Source organism: Hipposideros armiger, unplaced genomic scaffold (assembly GCF_001890085.2).
Source record: "Hipposideros armiger isolate ML-2016 unplaced genomic scaffold, ASM189008v1 scaffold_363, whole genome shotgun sequence".
Lineage (NCBI taxonomy): Eukaryota > Metazoa > Chordata > Mammalia > Chiroptera > Hipposideridae > Hipposideros > Hipposideros armiger.
In genome coordinates, this window is record NW_017731713.1 from 1,568,011 (window position 1) to 1,583,410 (window position 15,400).

The 15,400-nt window shown below is 38.3% G+C and overlaps 1 protein-coding gene across 4 annotated transcripts in view; it reads right to left on the reverse strand.

The window, feature by feature from the left end:
- Nucleotides 1-218: 218 nt before the first annotated feature.
- JAM2 (junctional adhesion molecule 2) overlaps nucleotides 219-15,400 on the reverse strand; it is a 54,931-nt gene continuing 39,749 nt past the window's right edge. Inside the window, exons 6-11 of one of the 4 annotated variants that reach the window (XM_019662024.1) lie at nucleotides 13,062-13,161; nucleotides 9,180-9,287; nucleotides 9,025-9,050; nucleotides 7,415-7,430; nucleotides 4,392-4,431; nucleotides 219-2,723 (exon numbers count right to left, since the gene is read on the reverse strand). In XM_019662024.1, coding sequence (XP_019517569.1) covers nucleotides 2,696-2,723; nucleotides 4,392-4,431; nucleotides 7,415-7,430; nucleotides 9,025-9,050; nucleotides 9,180-9,287; nucleotides 13,062-13,161 — 318 coding nt within the window. In that variant the 3' untranslated portion in view covers nucleotides 219-2,695. Of the gene's footprint in view, nucleotides 2,724-4,391; nucleotides 4,432-7,414; nucleotides 7,431-7,679; nucleotides 9,098-9,179; nucleotides 9,288-13,061; nucleotides 13,162-15,400 lie in introns of those variants that run through there. The other 3 variants (XM_019662025.1, XM_019662023.1, XM_019662026.1) reach the window with 3 other exon arrangements.

A 15,400-nucleotide genomic window follows, 5' to 3' on the forward strand; every position in this document is an offset into this window, starting at 1 on the left:
ATATAAAGTGTTCAATAAATAGTTGTGGCTAATTTTCAGAATTGTTTTGTGGTTTTTCAGTTTGAGAGGTTGGCAGGCATCCAGACCAAGAGATCAGATTCTAATCTGAAGCCGCTAAAGAGCTAGCCTTGTAGCTACAGATGGTAAGAGGGTGTAGTTTCCTGGGTTTTATTAACAATAGGTCGATGACTCTTACTCTATTAAATAGGGCTAAAAGGTTAACAAGTTCAGCTATTTTTATTAATGTGAACTTTAATAAAACCATGTGGGAGATGAAGTTTTTTACAAAGCTGTATTGAAAAACAACCAATTGTTCCAGATTTAGTTAGGTTAAACCCCCAACTAAAAATAAACCTAATTATAACAGCAACAATAATAATTAAAACAAAACTTGCTACTAAAGATTCTGGAGCCCCAATCCTTATACAATAGAATTTCACTGTAGGAAAATAAAATGCTTTAAGAATAATAATGGGATTTGACCAATTGTTGCTGTTGAAGGCCTCAAATAAATGCAATTGGAAACACAAGCCCAGACACAGGCAGATGTACTTTTAATAACTTAATAACTGGAAAGTGAGCGCTCAATACTGTAGCCTTTGTGTGGGAGAAAGCATTCTTCACACAGTGATTTTTATTTAGCTGTGTACAGTATGTTAAGATAACGTATGCTATTATTTGACATGGAGTGTTAGACTTTAACACTGCATACGGTGACTCCTCCAGCCTGTATGGTGAAGAAGCTTCCATCTGTTAGGAAAGCTGAGGTACCTACATATTCTTCCCTCACAAAATGGATTTGACATTTAAATTGAAGTTGATCTTGTGTGCTGGTAGGTATGCCTGAAGAGATCTTTGAGACTCACACATCCCCTTGGCACTTAGCAATGCAAGAGGAGGAAAGCGTTCCTCAAACCAAGGCAAATCCAAGCACGGGCAACCTTTAGCCTAGTTTCTTACAAAAGCTTATAGATCGGTATTTTTTCATGCTTCACCACCAGGAGTTGGGAAACTATGCCTGTGGGCCAGATTCTGTCTGTGCTTCCTGTTTTTTGTAAATAAAGTTTTATTGGAACACAAACATGACCATTTATTATTGTCTATGGCTGCTTTGGTGCTACAACGGCAGAGTTGAATAGTTATAACGGGCCATGTGGCCTGTATGGCTTAAAATACCTACTATCTGGGCCTTTACAGAAAAGGTTTGCATGGTACTGGTAAGAAGTATTGAATGCGACCGGCAAGCGTGAGGGGACAGTCTGACAACAGGTGTCTTTCCAGTGACCCGGTGACCAGGCACATGCAAGGTACTGGGTGAGTGCCTAATGCATTTGTTTGTCCACTGAATCCCAAGGATTTGCTTTGCCTGTTGGGCAAAAAGAATGGACTCCTTTAAAAGCAGCTTAACCATGTTCAAAGCTGTCAAAGGTAGCGAGTGACCTTTTCATCAGATTTGCCCAGAAATGGAAATGCCCTAGCCATATTTTGTTTTTAATATGAATAATCAAAACAAGTTATAAATAATTTTGCTTTTCACATGGTCTGACTGCTCTTACTATTAAATGGATTGTTGGAATTTTCACTTTGTAACACTAGCTGGAGGCCTTGGAATCAGCTGAGAAACCAGATGCTCCACCCCGTTTTTCATGTCAGCCACTGTTTCTCCTGTGCCCTCTATGTTGTGAGAGGGTCGCCAAGTGCAGGGAGCCCCAGTGAGCTCTCAACTCGTTTTACTTGTCAGACAATCACTTCTCCCCTCTGTACTCCCGGCTTTGTGATAAACAGGATTGGCAATCCACTGACGGTAACTAAGAGCAGGGGACTTGGCCCAGCCTAGAGTGTCCCTGCACGGTTTCTAGACAGATGTGAAGTCACCATGCTGAAGGGGAGGTCTCTGCAGGGTTCTGTGGATAAGCTGCAGTGGCAAATACTCATGTCAAGGTCACTGATCCTCTTCAAAGAGGTCTTAGGGGAAGGAAATAGCAACAGGCAGCTATGGGGGTGAAATAAGACACTTGGGTTTGACTCTCAAAATTACGTTTAATGAAGAAATCAATGGCACACACCAGGTGAGTGAGCTCTGGTCATTAGGTATTTTTCTCCATGTTGCTTTTGGTTCTTAGAAATGAAGGTAGACAAAGTGAAAATCCTTGGGTTTAAGACCCACTCCCACCACGTCCCTTCTGTGGATACATTAGTGATAAATGAGCAGCAGAAGAAGGATTATATTAGGGGAGAAAAGAGGATTGGGGTGGAAATGAGATCAGAGCCTCCTTTTGCATCTGCCAGTATTTTCTGAGCGTTCTAAACCAGACTTCTGCACAGAGGGGGCATGCACTTTATATTTGCATGCTACGTGGATTAATATAATCAATCAATATAAGACATACCGCAGTTACTTTTCTCCAGAAGTTAGGACATTTAACATTTCACAAACCCCAGAGTATTACAAAGTATTTTGTTTCTTTTAACTTAGCCCAGACACAGGAAGCCAGACTGCATTTTAGGTGCTGAAAGAACTATTTGTTTAAAATAACGTCAAGTGATTGAGCGGTCATAAAAAGTATAATGAAATACCAACTTCATCTTTACGTGTACCTCTTTGCAAATGTAAGACAAAGCAGAGTTTTATAATCTTTTAATAACTCGTGTAACCACTGGTTTTGGTGTATCTCAAAGGTGGAATTCTTTTAAATTATAAAGGATTTTGTGTGCTTGAAATCCTAGAGAAAGAAAGAAATACCAAGTTTAAATATAATGTATTAATTCATAATTAAAGAAATATAAATCCTGTGAGTATAAAGCTACATCCACTATAAGAATCTTAACAGGTACAAACCAGCATATATTTAATTAAATCTGTTTTATGGGGAATTAAGTAATTAAATACCAGGAGACACAGCCTTTGAAACTTGGCCTAAAGAGTAAAGAAATAGGAGTGGGAATTAGAGCCAGAGAAATCTTGTCTGCCAGGAACATGCTACTGGCCCTAGTAGTAGGTAGAGGTCAGGGGTGCTGGTAAGCATTCTCCATTGCTCAGGACAGCCCCCCACAATGAAGAATTATGTGAAATTATAAGAATTCGTTATATAAGAATGATAGTCATTTCTTACACAAATTCTTATATAAGAAATATAAGAAAATGCCAGTAGTGCCAAGGTTAAAAAACCCTGTTCCAGGGCAAAACTAGAATTGGAGACGTTAGTTCTCAGCTGATGAGAGCAACTGAGAGGCAGATAAAGAAAAAGTAAAAGGCTTTTTTTCTTCCACCTCAGCCACAAAGTGTCTCTTGCTGTTTGGTGGGATGAGATTATTTTATTCCACATTCAAGGAGTATTTTCCACAAATTGTTGGAACAGATATAGAGTTACATATTGCTTGCCTGCTGATGAAAGAATAATATGTTTTCAGCATAGTAAACTACAAAATAAAGTGACTTCTATGACAGATTCTAGAGTAGACAATTAAAAAGGGATTTGACAGAAAAAGCTCAATGGAGCAGTACATGGGTCTTCAATATTAATGTCCATAAGAATTACCTAAGTGTTTAAAATACTGAGGTCCATGCCCCCACCCCACTCTAGTAAAAGGGAACCTATGAGAATCCTGCCATACAGCACAAGGAATTCAGGGAGCCAGTGTTTCATTTCTCAAGAAAGGGCTCAGGCTCCCATGGGACACCTCACTACCTCCACACACACTGTAGTCCAGAAAAATAATCTATGAGGTTGACTGTTCATCCAAAAAGCTACACAACCTGAGCAGTGATGGTATTTATTGCTTCACTGTAGTGTTTACGAATGCAAAAGTACACCACGGTCCAAAGGTCTAAATTAGGTTCCCTTAACCGTCTGAGTTAGATAAATAGTTGTATCCGTTCAAGGATTTCTGAGACCCTCCTTCACCAATAGTAGATGATATTCCACATCCCGAAAATTTCTAAGTGCTCTGAATAACCAAAGGATGGTCCTGGAACCACAGACCTGTGGAAGCGATCTGCTTGGGCAAGCTGACAAAAGTCAAGGTCCCTGGCTCCCGGCTTGACCTCTGTAACCCCGTGAGAGCTTGTGTCTTAATGTCCTCATCTATAAGATGGAGCTGATAATGCTGGGCCTAATGACACTAAGAGGCTGACTAATCATAGAAAATATGAGAAAAAATAATCGTATGGTCAAGCCTCCTTTCTCTACAAATGCAGCCAACTGCATCATGCCATCCCAGACAGCGGAGGGAAGATAACATGTATTTAGCTCCGTCTAAAGACAGGCGGTAGACACTATAGTACAAAGTATATTAAAAGTGAAAATCCATCACTTCCACACAGTTACTTCATTTCCTTGCCCTATTTCCTAAACACATCCATTCTATAAACATGCTTTAAAAATACTCACATTTTCACTCGTAGTATCTTTAGATGCAGAACTACTCTTCCTGTTTGTGGAATATAAAAGACAATATTTACTACATTATCACTTCCAATTCTGAAATACAAATACTCCTTTACCCAATGTTCCCTCCATAAATTTTCTCAGCAGGAAGATGAACATTTATCTCAGCCAGGTATAAAAAAGCCAGCAATCCTAACTGAATGTCTTATATTTACAGACAATGTTCACTGAGAAAGCCATTCAACGAAATACCAGTGCACATGAAGTCCTGTGTATCTGATTGTAGCCTAGGGCTAGCATATTAGATTTTTGTCAAATATGCAAAACAGATGTACGAACTTTTAATTTATCAATTTAGTAACATTTAACATTTTGAAAGCTTGCAATTATAATCTCAAATTTCACTTTTTCCATGGGAAAAAAGTTTTATGTGGTGACTAAGGTTCTGGTCATCTGTTATGGGCTGAATTGTGTCCTCCCCTTCCCCCAAATTCAAATGTTGAAGTTCCAACCCCCAGTACCTCAGAATATGACTGTATTTGGAGACAGGATCTTTAAAGAGGTAATTAAATTAAAATGAGGTCATTAGGGTGGATGTAATCCAATACGACTGGTGTGCTTCTAAGAAGAAATTGAGACACAAACACGGACAAGAGGGAAGAAGAAATGCAGACAGCAAGAAGACCATCTATCAGCCAAGGAAAGAGGTCTGGACAGATATTTTCCTCATACCCCTCAAAAGGAACCATTACTGCCGACAGCTTGACCCTGGACTTCTAGCCTCTAGAACTCAGAAAATAAACTTCTGTTTCTTAAGCCACCTGGTCTATGGCACTTTGTGATGGCAGCCTAGCAAACTGATACAACACCCAATTCATTGTCCAACATATTTTGAGGGCCATGGGTTTGATAAATGGGAGATGTGTGCAGGAATAAAGATACTGCCCCCCCCCCAGATTGCTGCCTGGGTTCACAGAGACACTGTGAATGAAGGGAATAAGGGCCACCCTCACCACAGCAATGCCAGCCTTTTCCCATATATGAGATGATGCCTCTCCTGTGCTCAAAACTCTCCAATTATTGGGCTGTCAGAAAAGTCATGACGTATTTTTTCTGGTTTTCGTTGCAAAAATGCGTCATGACTTTTCCGACAACCCAATACGTTCCATCTTAAAGTGGGAATCCTCACAATAGCCTGGGGCAGGAAGGGGGTGGAGGCTATACCATCAGGCTACCCTGCTTTTCTGACCTCACCCTCTTGGCTACTGCTAGTCCTGATAACTTGGATCATCCTAGACTTGTACTGAGATATCAGGAAGCTCACAGACCAGCATTGAGCAGCAAGTCTGGGGACAGGAAACCAATGGCAGCTAAGTCTTCAAAGGACTTGGGAGAAGACAAAGTATCTGAAGCCATAGCAGCTGAGAATAGAAAGGAGTGCCCACAAACTCAGTGGGGTCTGCCAATTCCATACATACAAGGACAGTCACAAATCGAGTGCACATAACCTGGGGACTTTGGTGATCTCATCTAGATCTCATGCATCAATGACTCCCAAATCCTTACTCCAGATTCATATATTCAGTTGCTTACTGATTATCTCTACGTACTTGGAAGTACGATAGGCGATTCAGATATTAAAATTCCCAAACACTCCAGACCTCTCCACCTATCCCCACCACCACTCTCAAACTTGCTTCTCCTCAAATCTTGTGCACTTAGTAAAAGGTAAATCCTTCTCATGGCTTTGGAGCGATCCTTGATTTCTCTCTTTTTCAGTCAATCAGCAAGTTGTTAAAAACATACCCGGAATCCTATTACTGAGCATCTCCAATAGCACCGCTTTGGAACCAGCTGCTGTTTTTCTCGTCTTAGATTATTGACTGGTCTCCTCACTGGTTTCCCTGCTTTCTCTACGCTTTGTCACCTTACAGTTTATTCTCAACAGAGCAGCCAGTCTGAGCTTCTAGAATTAAGTGAGATGAGCCACTCCTCAGCTCAAAACCCTCCAATGACTTCCCCTCTTACTCAGAACCAAAGCCAAACTCCTCACAGCTGCCTAGAAAGGGCTCCGTATAATCTGGCCCCTGCGGCTTCTGTGCACTCATCTCCTCTTCTGTTGTGTCACTGTCCCAGCCTCACTGGTCCCCTTGACGCTGCTCAGATACTCCAGACATGCCTGGCCTTGAGGTCTTCCCAGTTTCTCTCTCCCCTCAGCTTGAATGCTCTTCTCATGGACTTCTGCGTGACTTGCTCCCTCGGCTCCTTCTCAAACATCACCTCCTCAGTGAGGCCCTTCCTAGGCACGCCATTCACAAGGACAACCCCCACTCCTCCCCCAGGCATTCTCTCTTCTCTAACCTGCTTTCTTCTTCTCCATGATGCTTCTCACAATCTGACACCCTGTGGAGCTTACACATTTGTTTACCTTCCCGTCTTTCTCTACTAGAATGTAAGCTCCATAAAGCAGAAGGGTTTTCGACCTGTTTTGTTTCCTGCTGTATCGCCAGTCCCTAGGACAGTGTTGGGCACAGAATCGGTATTTAATTAAATGTAAAAATCACTGTTAAGGAAAATTTTATTTGAAAATTTTCAATTGAGCAAGTTACAGTAAATATTTTTTTTTAAGTAGTACTGTGGAAATGCCTAGGATCAAATTAATGACTGTATTTCTCCTCCAGGTAATTAAACAGCATTGACAAGTAGGCAGGCATGAGGTGGGATGTACTTGTTGATGAACTTGAGTCACCTTCCATAGGATTAAAAACCTTCACAAATAACGCAGCTTCCCACTTTGTTTTTTTTTTTTTTTTAAGCTGAGCCATCCTGCCACCTGTTGGCAGCTCAGTGGCTGCTCAGCTCGGGCCGGGAATCAAACCGCTGTTGTTCAGAGCTCAAACTCTTGAGTGAGCTCTTAACCAACTGAGCCATTCAGCTGGCCCTCCCACTTTGGACTTTACACAGATGAGTAACAGAAAATTAGTTGCTAGGGAATAAAGGCATGCATTTTAAGAAAGCATACTTACTGGAAGGACGCTTCTTCTACAAAAAAATAAGTATATATCATTAGTACAAGAGTTAATATGGTATGATAGAGATTCATACAAAAATGAGTTTAAGCTTAATTTTGTTTTCTCAATCTTGTTCTCACTAGCCAACATTTGTACCTTCTAAATCAAGGGTTGACAAATTTTTTTCTGTATAGGGTCACATGGCAAATATTTTAGGCTTTGTGGGCCAAGAAATAAAATTGAGGATATTATGTAAGTTATCATACAATAAAAGAGAAAATAAACTTCCAAAATGTTTATTGATAAAATTCAAAATATAATAATAATCAAAGTACAGGTCTACTAATTAGAATGGAATTGTTTGTGGGGGATAACATTTCTGTTAATCGGGGTTCAAAGTTTGTATTCCCTGTTATCAAACGGATTGCAAATGTTCATCTGTAAAAATCATTCTTAGCTCATGGGCCATAAAAAAGAGGTGGCAGGCGGGACGTGGTCCACGAGTTGTCGTATGCTAACCTCTGTCCAAAACGCAAGTTCAAAAAAACGTTCTCTTGGATAGATTTTCTGCCAGATGAAAACGGGAGTAACATTCTTGGCTAATGAAATACTAGTCCCCAAGTCAAATCTTTAATTCAGTATTTTAAGAAAAATTTGTTTACCAAGTCTTCAATATAAATGCTCAGATATTCTTTGCAAGTCAAGATACAGATGACAAGAACTTTGAGTGAGCCATCTTATCTCTCTGGTACTTTCACGTGTGACCAGCAGGGGGACACATCCAGATTCCATTCATAAAATTACCCTGGACTAGATTGGAGTGCTATACAAAAGAACAATTATGCATTCACAGAGCCATTATTCTTAATTATAGGGAATATCCCTAAAACCATGTTCATGGAAACATTTTATGAGATTTAATACCTAATTATAGGTATTTAGAAACCCGTTTTAAATTTAAGTTTTATTTGGTATAAAAAAATTTTAAACCTAAATTCCAAAATCAATGTTCACTGTAAAATAGTAGGTCCAAAACTTGTTCATGTCATAAATTTATTATCCCATTTACAAATAACTCCATACATTATTGCCAATGGACTTGATGGAGTTCTGCAGCTTTTGAGCTCTCAGATAATTTTAAAGACTGGGAGAAAAGACATACATTAAGACAATAAAACAGATTATTTTTAAATCTCGCTCATTTACATCAAGCCCATCACCAAGCAGGATTGGAGTGCCAAGAGGTCTTTACCTAAAGATCTAAAAATATTGTTCAGAAGGAACTCTAATATAGTAAGTATCTAGTTTGTATTGAACAATTCTCTTCTAAATACAGTTGTGCTAAATTTGACATTCAATATTAAAACATTTCACAGATTTATTTCAATAAAATTTTCTTATCATAAAACTAGAAATCAGTTTACCACTTGAGTATACAATTCCTAACTTAAAAGGATCTTAAATACATGTACTTGGACGATAAATATCCATCTATTAACGTATGGACTATCTCAGTATTACTGCCCTATGTCATTCCAGAGTTCCTCTTGCATATTCTGTGGCGTCACCTGGGATACTGGGCTGAGGAAGCTCTGCTTTTCCTCCCCGTTTGCTTCATGACTCACCTGCATGTCATCTTGGCTATTTTCTACTGCAGAAAAAGCAATGAAAAATAGTCTCCAGAGTTTGCTAGAACTTCTTAAAAGAGAAACGGTATCTCATTAAGAAAACTCTATATCCACAGGAAGTTGTCTAGCAAAGAAAGGTGAAATTCACTTACTTGAAAAGTAGCCTTTCTTTTGAGCATAGCACACACCAAAGCCACAAATGGAGATGACTAAGGCCACGATTACCACAGCTGCTATGATGCCACTTATGTTGAGATCATCTAGAATTCAAAATACACCACGTGTGAATTCATGTCAAATAGATGGACAGATGTAGTATTAAACGGAAAAAGCTCAACAAGGCTCCAGTTTGTAGCTATGCAATAAAGACGGATAGCTTCATGCTTTTGAAGCTTGTTCAACTAACTCACTTTCAGAACATGGGTCATAGTTGATTGAAAATATTAACAGAACTAAGTTTTGCAAGACTCTTAAATTTTAAAACACTGTATGGTTCAGAAACAAAATGTATGGCATTCTCTTGCATTCATTTGGAGATGTAATTATTCATTGGATTAAATATCAGATAGGAAGTGATTTTTGAAGTTCAGTGAGTTCAAGTGTTCTACTACTACCCTCCTAAATTTTATTTAAAATTCTTCTATATCATCATCTGTGTCAATTTCACAAATCATGGAAAACTCATTCGGCCCCAAAGAAAGCCCATGCCACTATTCTACAAAGCTGTCAGAAACATCTCCTTGAATTTATATGGCTTCGTGTGTGGGTCTACATATATCCCACTACATATATGTCATTAAACTGTCATTCTATTAAATTATAGATGAATTAAATCACCGAAAGCTTTTTCCTGTTGTTATTAAGTAGTCTCTCCTCTAACCTAATCAAAATGGATTTTTTGGGCCCAAGTTTGAAATCACTACATTCTTGTGAAGTTTTTATAGAGACTGATTGTTGCCCAAGAGTTAGGTTATTAATCTTCCAAGGTGAATATTTCTGCAATTGGGAACTGCATCAAAAATACTCTCATTCAAGTCCTGAATAAAATTATGAATATGACTTTGTTAGGAAAGAACGAGGTAACAGGTTATTAAATATATATATGACCTTCCTTCATACAATGCAATTTATTAGCATGCTCTGGATGTGAGATCCCACTACATGTGAATCCACGTACATATTTAATTTGGGTCACATTTCTCCATCTTCTCCACAAGGATTTCGTGAGCCACACTCTTCCATCATTTAGATACTTCCTATGCAGTGATTAACATGTACGTTAGTGCTTTTTAAAAGAGCATTTCCTCAAAGGGGTCTCAATTTTTAAAGCAAGTATTAATTAGCATCTTACTAAATAATTTGGAGAAAATATCAGGTATCATTTTCCTCAACAGTAGTTTTAGATATTTTAAAGCACTGCCTATTTTGGGAAATATATATTTTTAATATTATTTGAGTCTGCCTTTCATAAACATGTCTGGTCTGCAAATTTTTTTCCTAATCCAAGTGTGTTATTAATTTTCTCAGATACCACTGAAATATTAACTGATTTTTTTTTTCAGGAACCATGGCAGATCTTTTGAAAGGCTTAGTAATTTGACCAGAGGAAAAAACATTAACTGTTGCTTAATATAAACTCAGTTCATAATTGCTTGAGCATTGGGGGGTCAATGAGATCAGCTTTTTATTTCCTTGGATAAAAAATAGCATAGAGGGGGAAAAAATCCACAATAATCACTATCTAAGGCAAATTAAATTAGTAGCTAAATGAAACTCCTGAGAACCGAACTGTGCCTGCTATTTTCTTTGTAGTAGTCAATGAATTTGACATTTATGAAGGGTTCAACCTAAAGGCAACTTCTGACAGAAAAAAACAAAAACAAAACTGTCTTGCCCTGTAAGTGTTAAGTCATGATAACAATTTTATTTTCTTCAGTGAAATGAAAGCTAGCAGACCTGTAAGTTAGAGGTAAGGTGTTTCATCCCATTTTCCATTTACTGTGAGCTATTGCCCAAGTCACATAACCATCTTACACCTCACTCAAGAGAAAATGTTACAACATGTATGAAAACATTTTGCGTTCTTTCTTTACAAGAAAAGAAAAGCCACTATTTAAAAAAAAGCATTCTTATTGTAGCCAAAGGAAAAGGAACCGAACTGCTAAAATACCATGTGTGAGTGGGGTCTTCTTGTGGTCATTAACAAACCCATGATTTACTTCCTTTCTATACGTCAAAAAGAACTTTTTGGGGACGGTTAACAGATTCTGCTTTTGGTTACAAGTTATTAGTGATAATTCACAAAGAAAACTGAATGTGAGAGTTCATGAATTCTTATGTATTTCAAAAGATGTAAATTCCAAGGGTGTGAAACACCTAGGATCAATGATGAGCATTAAACAAATTAATTTTAACTTTTAAGCTAACTTATACACAGAAAGAGTAGATATGTAGAAATCATATTCAAATTAAAGTAGGACTGTCAGCAAAATAGAAACCATAAATTTTACTTGGTATCTATTTATTTATCGTACGCTAGGAAAAATGAATGTAGGCAGGAGATCAAAACCATGATATCACAGCTATTATTTCTTAAGATGAGGCGAAACTAGGCCTTAAAATTAAACACGACCCTTTAGAGAAAAAATAAATAGTCATAATGTAGGGAGTACCAGGTTATGGTCAAAACCATGAGGATGGTATGTGAATGAATGAAGTGAGGAAAACACTGGATGAATGCATTAATTTTTAAACAGGCTCTAATGAATTTTTCCAATAATGACTCCAAAGCAGCATTGAGAGATAGTTTCTGATGATTTAAGCAAATGCTTATGTTTGACTATAAATGTCAACACTTGAATGAATTTGGTGGGTGATATGTATCTCTGAACTTAAAAAAGACCAGAAATTCAAACTTACTTGTGGAAATTAGAATATACTATTGAATATTTTATTCTTTAGAATATCCTGAAGTCTAATAAGATTATATTTTCTTTAAAAAAATGCTAAGAGTTTAACTGCACATAGACAATACATATTACTGCACACGTGTCTCCATTCCTCTAAACACACAGGAAAAATGAGTTTCTGACCCCACAAAGCTGAGGAGAAGCTCCTGAATTCAGGGGAGCCCTCAGTATTCGCCTTGGGGGTGCAGCCCTCCTACGTGACCTTTAACCCCACTGGATACCATCTCAGCTCATCCTCCTCTATTACATAACCATTTTCAAAACACACGCTTTCACGCAAGGAAGAATTAAACCAAATTATTAAAAATAAAATGAAGAAAATAATGTTTGCTCTGAACTTGCATAATCTGAAAAGACTCTTGAGCACTGACTTTATTGGAGTCGAAGAAGCTTATTTTGTGTAATATATGGCAGCTACCATTTACAGCAACCTAGAACCATAACTATATTCAACATGTCTTTTTTGAGAGCCTACTCTGCAATAAGTCTAAGCATAGCATTTTAGGACATCAACAAAATTAACAATAACCTGATAATAAGTAAAATAGTCAACACTTCCGTAGTGCTCACAGCATGCCAGTGCTATTCTAACACTTTCAGATATTATTTTCATCCTCATAACAACCCTATAGGGTGGTATATTACTACTTCCGTTTTGGGGAGAATGAGGCACAGACGTTAAATAATTTGCCCAAGAGTATGTAGCTAGTAAGTGGCAGAGCTGGAATGCAAACCTCCAAACTGAGCTCTTGACCCTGAGTAATTTACAAGACGGTGAGCTTTTGTTTGAAAGAAGATTGCTCAGCCGAGCATCATTTCAAAACAATTATTTGAAAAATTCAACAATTTGTAAAGTACAATGCAGAATATTCTTGGCTTGTTTGGGAGATAGATTAAAAACAACATTTGCTCTTTGTAACACATTATATCAAGCTAGTCTTAAACATTCCCTCCATTTTATCCTTCTAATCACTCAGACTTTCCCTACCCCTTGCTCCTTCCAGCCCTAAATACTTGCACTATCTGATTGCAAACCATTTGTTCCTCCCAACAGTTCATGCTTACCTACTTGCATTCGTTTCCCAGGACACCTGCGATGTCCAACAGAATTACGGGCTTCGCAGGAATATTCTCCACTGTCCAGTTTTGAAACGGTGTTAAATTTCTATTTCGGTAAGAAAAAAAGAAATGCATATTTTAAACAATAAATCGAAAAGTAGATTCCTAAAATAAGCATGTCCCTTGAATTTTAGTATTAAGTTGGTCTTTCCTTTTTAATGAGTTAAAACTTTATGTCTTTACTATGAATGTAAAAATCTTCCATGCCTTCAAAGCGTCAACAGGTAAGTCTCCTATTTAATTTGACAGAGAAAGACTTACAAGAAGTGTTTTTTGTGTGTGTGACACTGTGAAAATAATACAGTCAGAAAGGCAGTGGGCATTTTTTAAAGTTTATAGCATATTGTAGTGTTAATTATTTTAGGTATTTCTAATTCTCCTAAAAAACGCCATCTATAAGTGAAGGCCTTCTTGGCCTAAAAAGGCTGATCCACTTTCCTAAGTCATAAGTGAGTTCACTGTAGCAGCAAACATTAACACTTCTCCCAAAGAACTAGAGTTACTACCAGGAAATTAGGTAGTGCCTAGGAAAACCATAATCAATGTAGTTCATAAGATTATAAATTCTATCGGTTGTAAAATTTTTGAAAATTCTGAAAACATAAAGTCCAACCCTTGTTCCTTCCACTCCCTGCTGAAAGGTAAGCAACTGAAAGGTAAGGCTTTAGTACAATAGGCTTCATACTTGTTATTAGTAGTTTTAACCCCTTGGGGAATTTCTAGAAGGAAGGAAAGAAGGAAGGGAAGGATGGAGGGATGGAGGGAGGGAGGGAAAGAGGAAGGGAAGGAAGGGAAGTAGGGAGGAAGGGAGAGAGGAAGGGAGGAAAAGAGAAAGGGAGGAAGGGATGAAGATAGGGATGGGGCTAGAAATCCATGAAAGAAGAAAGAAAAGAAACCGAAAGGCAGGCAGACAGACAGGAAGATAGGAAGGAGGGAAGGCAGGAAAACAGGACAGAAGAGAGAGACAGAGGGAAAGGCAGAGGAAGGGAGGGAGGGAAGAAGGGGATGAATGCAGTGGGTGCTGACACGTTAAAGGACCCTGTCAGGACCAGCATGGAGGGTAGGAGGCGTGCTGAGAACCCTTCTTTCAGTAGCCCCCTGTCCCACCACCACAGTGGTCAGTGCTGATGCCACCCATGAGAGCCAGAACCTCTAAGGAGCACCTCCCCACTGTCTTTGATCCTCATGCAAGAAGTGTTCCTAAAACTAGGCAAGGTTTTGATTTATGAACTCCTTTTCCTCGCTCCGTTTCTCTACCCACTACCCACATACTTCTCCTTTCTGTATACTTCACCATAGTGGGATTCAAACTCCAAAACAGACTCCTCTTAAATTACGCACCATGAGTTCAAGGCCAAAATTACGTGTAAACAATATGTTAGACTAAAACCAACAGTGATCTTCCAGCACATCATAACAGGTAATTAAAAGGATGTCATTGTCAACTATACACTGGAGCCTTTGTCCGTTGCTCATTTCTTAGAAAATATCCCACCCTAGTTCTGCCCTGTGAATCCCTTTGACATCACAAGATACTTCAAAGGTTGAGGCTGAGGAAGGTGAATCTATATCGTTTCTGACTTGCCTTTGGCCTCTTATCACCTGCTCAGAGAAAACATAAATTTGAAAAGTAAATATAGCAAAGTGTGACAGCAGGTTTTCTGCCCAATTACTCAGTGTAAACTCATTCGGACCTGCTGACAGAGCCCGCTGACACCGAGAGGCCAGAGCGTGCATTCCTCAGGGAGCAGTCACTTCCATCCATGTGCTTTCTTATTTAACCGCTTAGTCAATATGCCTTGTTATTTACCAGGGATCTAATTTTTTAAATGTTATTATGTGCCTGTAGACTGAAGGAATGAAAGGAAACATTATACCTTCCTTTGCAAATTCATTAAAATTATTATTATTAACATGCCTTTAAGATTTTTTGATGATGTTTGTAGTGATTCAGTATTACTGGAAATCAGACATTTTTAAACTGACATGTTATATTATTTGGCACAACAACAAAAAGGCTTCAAGCTTAATTAATGGTCTTTATTTTTATTTTTTTTACTTCCACCTTGACCTGGAAAACCCAGAGACAAAAAAGTAAAAATACTTATATTTTTAAAGTCATTAACTTTAAAGAGCTTATTTATAGTTTTCTTTTTCTTTTTCTTTTTTTTTTTTTAAGATTTTTATTGGGGAATTGGGGGATGGGAACAGCCCTAGGGAATTGGAGGAAGTGGAACAGACAAGTTGCTGTCCTTTTTTTCTTCAGTCTAGTTGTGGAGGATGTT